The sequence below is a fragment of the Idiotropiscis lumnitzeri genome, chromosome 18, assembly GCF_059441095.1.
Source record: "Idiotropiscis lumnitzeri isolate Australia: NSW breed Sydney's pygmy pipehorse chromosome 18, RoL_Ilum_1.0, whole genome shotgun sequence".
NCBI classification, from domain to species: Eukaryota; Metazoa; Chordata; class Actinopteri; order Syngnathiformes; family Syngnathidae; genus Idiotropiscis; species Idiotropiscis lumnitzeri.
Window position 1 is genome coordinate 1,275,001 of NC_142408.1, and position 5,694 is coordinate 1,280,694.

Here is a 5,694-nt window from a genome sequence, read left to right on the forward strand (position 1 = left end):
GCCTGAGCAATGTGATGTTGAACGCAAGCGGCAAAATGAAATGGCGGAATTTTGATGCTTAATTCACTTTCCACAAATGCAAGAAAATCAGAATGCTGTGTGTGGGGGACATGGAAAGTTTTAGGGTTGACTTCCCCTTTAGGTACAAAAATGATTTTTTTTGTCGAAGTAGCTTCGTTTTATTAAGAAGTTTAATACAACTCAACTGTATTTAATAAACGTGATAAGTTTTTAAAAAAATATACTGTACTTGCATAAAAAGGTTTAAACAGCCTTTTTTCGCAGATAAACAAGATTTATTCTAATACAAGGTTATATGCTAAATACAACCAAACTGTACGAAAAACAATAAAAAATTACTTTATTAGAAGAGGCTTTTTCAATAGCTACAAGCTTCATCCCCAAATGTACTTCAAAGTTAAATACAACTGAACCGTACATGAAAAGTTATATGAAGTATACTGCATTAAAAGTTGCAAATGTCCTTTTCCACTGCTGCTTCCTCTATATTTTATTTGATTTCATTTTTTGAACGATTTAAAGTTTGATTCTTTCGTGTACCTGGCTTTCAGAACGATTAATTTAAATGTCAACTTCTGGAAGTTAAATTGACAGTAAACAAAAATGAAGTTCATTTGACTCAAAATGTAGAAATGGCAATTGCTGAATACGCATTTCTCTGTGTGTGTCGATTGCAGGGTCTGGCCATGTCCCCCTTCGGAAGTCTGTTCCCCTATCCGTACACGTACATGGCGGCGGCAGCCGCCGCCTCGTCCGCGGCCGCCGCCTCGTCCTCGTCGTCGTCGTCGTCGGTGCACCGACACCCTTTCCTGAACGCGGTGCGCCCCCGCCTCAGGTACAACCCTTACTCGCTCCCCATGACTGTCCCGGACAGCACACTGCTCAGCACGGCCGCGGCCGCCGCCGCCGCCGCCGCCGCCGCCGCCGCCGCCGCCGCCACTGCCTCGGCATCCGAGCTGAAAGGCGACGTGCTGGTACCGGCAAGCCCGGCGTCGGCCCAGCTCGACTCGTCCACGTCGGAGGTGACGAGTCGCTCGGTGTCGCCCAAATTGTGCGGTGCCGACAAGGAAGGCGCCAACGAGCTGCAGAGCATCCAACGCCTCGTCAGCGGGCTGGACTCGAACCAGAACAGGTCGAGAAGCGGGTCGCCCTGAGGAGGAAGAGAGAGGGGGGGGGGTTTAGGGCGGCGACCCCCTCCCCCTCTCTTTTCATCCACATTTTTGATTTCTCGTCATTTCCCAAATCTCTTGAAAGACAACAGGAGGACTTTGTTCATAGCAGGTTTTTTTTTTTCTTTCCAAGAGAAACATATTTTAGTTTCTGAAATGCACTTTGGTTTAATACACATCTGATATGTATTGTTTTTCCTTTTTAAATTAAAAAACAACACTTAACCTGTCTTTTTTCTTCTTTTTTTTAATACCGTACAAGTATTGAAACTGAAAAGTGGTCAAATGGTCGAGACTTAACGAATTGAAGTTGCTGCTGTCTCCTAACTGCATAGTACACGACGAAATTTTATGTTGTTGTTTTTTATTATTACCTTACTATTATTTCTTCCCAATATGCACTCTGAATTTACACCTTTTGATTTCCACTACCAGTGAACACGACCTACCTTTAAGAGACTGCTGTATTTTCTTGAACAATTTCAATTTTAACCAATTTCGCCCTATCCAAAAAAAAAGTTGCATGCCCTCCCTCCCTTCTCCTCCCTCGCCCTCCCTCTATCGTGAATGTTCTTTAAAAACAGTGGGGGGAGTACTTGTTTTAAAAATATATCTCTTTAATTGGAATAGTTTTCTTTTTACATTTTTTGTTTGTTTTTGTTTTAATCCAAAAACTTCTCTGGGCAGGGAAAAAAAGGCCCAGGAGAAATTAATGTTCAACAGGCAAAGGGAAGCAGAAAAGTCAAAGTAAATATAAAAAAAAAAAGAAAAAAATGAAAGGTAGTATTGAGTCTACATGTACATATGAGTATATAAAATATTTATGTATAATTATTTCATATTGTTGCGTGTAAATAAAGAGTAGTTTGTCCTAGGGATCCGTTGTTAATTTATTGTGGCTATATATGTGTATTGTAGTTTGTGGCTATTATCCTTTTGTTGCCATCGCCATTTATTATCGCCTCTTGTCAAAAATCTTCAAATATGGATTTTATTCCTCCCTTAATATCCACACAGCTAGTTACTCACACTCATGTGCCATTGTATTTTTCACTTGTTGTCCTCGCGTGCGTGTGCGTGTGTGTGTTATTCTTTTCAACGAAAGAAAATGGCGACATCGAACGCACCGCACTAATGGCTTGAAACACTTTTTTTTATATATCAAAAAAACATTTTTTTGAAACGCAAAACAAGTGTTAAAGTTTGACAAAAAGTGGATTTTTTCTGTTATGGAAATTTGTAAACCTGGTCGTTAAAAGTGCCGTATAATCTAAAAAAGAAAAGAAAAAAGAAAAGAAAAAAAAAAGAATATGAAGGTTTCGCTTTCTCTCTTTTTGTTTGTGTTTCTTACGGTGGGTTATGTTGTAGCCTATCGGACTATTTTTTTGTCTAGTTTACAACATCGACATCGTGTTCTTGAAAGTTTCAATAAAACGTTGAAATGTTCATTATTAGCCGTGTCATTTCACACCACGCACGCATGCAGACTCGATTATTTGTATGTGTTAAATTAAGTTGGAGTTACCTGACTGAACATTAGACACACTTCCCATAAACACCAAGTTTTCAATTCAATTATTTTCACAACTTTAATTGTGGTACAATGGCAATAATCGCGTTATTCCCCATATTTATATTGCTACAATAACGCTCACAATTGCTTCAGCAGAGACTTTTTAGGGGGAGGGAGAATAACGCAAATTAAGTTTATTTCAAAGGCAAACGTGCTTCTGTGCAGTTAAAAGCAAACTGACATTTTTTTTTCTTTACCAAAAAGGTCAACGTAAGCAAACAAACCTCTAAAAAAATGATCACAAATGTAATTGAACTTTCGAGTGTGACTTTGAAAAAGGGGAAGGAAAAAAAAGTCCTGTACTCTCCTTTTAAAGGCTCCAGGTCGGTGTCAAGAGTTTATCAGGTGTCTATCTTTATTTGTATGAAGTCTGGTTAATGTGCAGCGAGGCTGGCGCTGGGGGACGGCGGCAAACACGTCGCGCTCCGTCTCAAGTGAGGCCCGACTGAGCAACTTCTTTTTTTTTTTTTTAAGGGTTTGGGTTATTGCTCACCTGGCGCCCCTCTTGCGCGCGTATCTGCACTTTATTGCGCTCCAGGCGGCGAAGCGTCTGCAGTCGCGCTACGCGTCCCCGAGCGGATCGGATTCAGGTTGGAGCCTTGGACCGGTTCGGGACGAGCCTTGGACGGCCGTCCCAACTCATTTAAACAGATAGCGACTTAAATTGAAGGCGCTAAAGACGCGAAAGGATTATTCATATTCATATTCTGATAAAATGTTCAGTTTTTGGTTCATAATACCAACACTAAATATATATATAAAACTAAAAACACAAACATTACAAATTAAAACGTATTGTTTTGGGTAGGATGGGGCGTACGTTACACACTTGACAAGAATGTCAAATGTGTTTTGTGAGGATGAAACGTCATAATATTGTAAATATAGTCATTTTTCCAAGATAAAGCCACAGATAAATTATAGAGATATTAAAGTCAATGTTTACAAGAGCATCTAAAAAAATTCACATTTCTTTGGTCTTAGGCTATTTATTCTGGAAAATATTGCTTAAGCTCTTAATTTATAATTTTTTTAAATTATAAATTGTGTCAAAAAAGTTCCTAGGTTATGTCATAAAAGATATGCACTTTAAACAATAATAATAATTTTTAAAAAAGAAAGTAAAATAAGAGGGAAGAAAATTACAACAAAATGCAGATCAGTCCCCCCAGCACAATATTCTTCTCGGCCAGGAAGTGTAAGATGCTCAGGGCATTGTGAGCAGCCGTCACCATGGTGACGCAGCCACAAGCTGTTTTGGCTCAACTATTGCCTCTTCTCACACACTGAACAAAGCAAAAATGGCAGGATGACTTTGTAGACGTGCTGATTGGCCAGAGGAAAACTTGAAATATTCTGACACACTTCATATTCTCAAAAATAATACGCGTTTCTTTTTTGGGGGGGACTTCATTCCTGAGTCAACAATTGTGTTATTAAAAATAAATAAATCATGCAAGGATGTCATATTTATTTCATATGTCCCAATCATATCAGAGCTTTTCATTGGCCCGGAGCAAAGGCAGGGAGGAATCATTGGATTATCTTTTTTGATTTATATGCCATCAGTCTCCATTTGTACTTTTTTTTAAACGCGGTGATTTATTGGTAATTATTTACAGAACCGAAGCTACGGCTATAGGATCCCTGAGGGTAGTCAGACCTCAGGTTGGGAAACAACAACTTCCAGGTTTGTAGTTTGCAACGCTTCGTTGTACTGAAGGGTGGTTCCTAATAATTTGACTCAATAGTTGTGTGGAAAGAGAAGATGCAGAACAACATTGCATCATTTTGTGAATTGTTCCTAATATTTTGCGGCAGGTTAGCGAACAGTTGAAAGTTTGGAATCAAAGGGCCTCATTTTTGAAAGAAAAGCTTTGGCAGTTTGGGACCGCTTACAAATGACTCTTGGATTATTGTTCTTTTTTTTTTTAATTAAAGAAAATCATTTTTCTTCCCAATAAAAACAAACTAATCATAAAGTATAGACATTGGCAAGAAAACAAACAAACAAAAAGACATTTCTGTGCGGCTGCCAAACTTTTGATAGTTGAAATGAGTTTACCAAAATATTAGGCCGTTTTGTTTACACCACTGCAAATTTCAATCCTAATCAATATCAATATCAATCACCCCAGTCCACGATCAACATTATCTATTTTTATGCAGCTATTGGATTGAACACTGTGGCCTTACAATTAAAAAAAGAAAACATCCAAATTTGACGTCGTTTCGTGACTAAGGTCCCATCCACCACAAGGAAACAACTTTTGACTTCTCCGTCATTTGGGCCAAAATGTGGTTCTGTTGGAGAGCACAAAACCCAACCAGGCTGGTCCAACAGGTTCTACCCGCTTTGAGTTCAAGTATGTGACGGGTCAGTGGCGCCATCTGGTGGATCTTATTGTTTTTGTAAGGCACAGCAAATGCAAATATATAAAAAAAAAAAAGGTAAATAAATAATTAAGATTATCCGAGCGAATTTCTTTTAGCATTAATAAGCACGCAGGAAGTAGCTCTCAGTGTTCAAAAGGTTGGTGACCTGTGTTGTACAGCAGTGGATCTGGAGCACTTTCCCGCACGGATGAAAGAGCAAAAATAGGCAGTTCTTGCGGTTTATTTATTATTCAAGGCAAAAAAATATTTTATTTTAAAAAATGTCCGGCTTCTCTATATTCGCATGTCAAAATGCTAATTGTCACGGTCGCAATACGCTAATATTAAACCCAGAAGCAAAATGAGTACAAAAAAAACCAGACCATCTACTAAACCCGCTCCGGACAACATGCGGTGAGCACTGCGCACCCCCCTCATGACCCCCTACCCCCTGAAAAAGACCTTCACCCTCCTCCAAAGGTTGCCGGCCCGCTGAAGTTATGAACTTGTATGAACCGATCCGTGGCGGAAAAAAGGTTGGAGAACACGGTTGTA

General features: G+C 39.4%; 1 protein-coding gene across 2 annotated transcripts in view; it reads left to right on the forward strand.

The window, feature by feature from the left end:
- Positions 1-1,421, forward strand: part of tbx3a (T-box transcription factor 3a) — a 14,464-nt gene extending 13,043 nt beyond the window's left edge. For both annotated transcript variants that reach the window (XM_088280968.1, XM_088280969.1), the window contains exon 7: positions 699-1,421. In XM_088280968.1, coding sequence (XP_088137094.1) covers positions 699-1,175 — 477 coding nt within the window. In that variant the 3' untranslated portion in view covers positions 1,176-1,421. The remainder of the gene's footprint in view (positions 1-698) is intronic.
- The last annotated feature ends 4,273 nt before the right edge of the window (positions 1,422-5,694 follow it).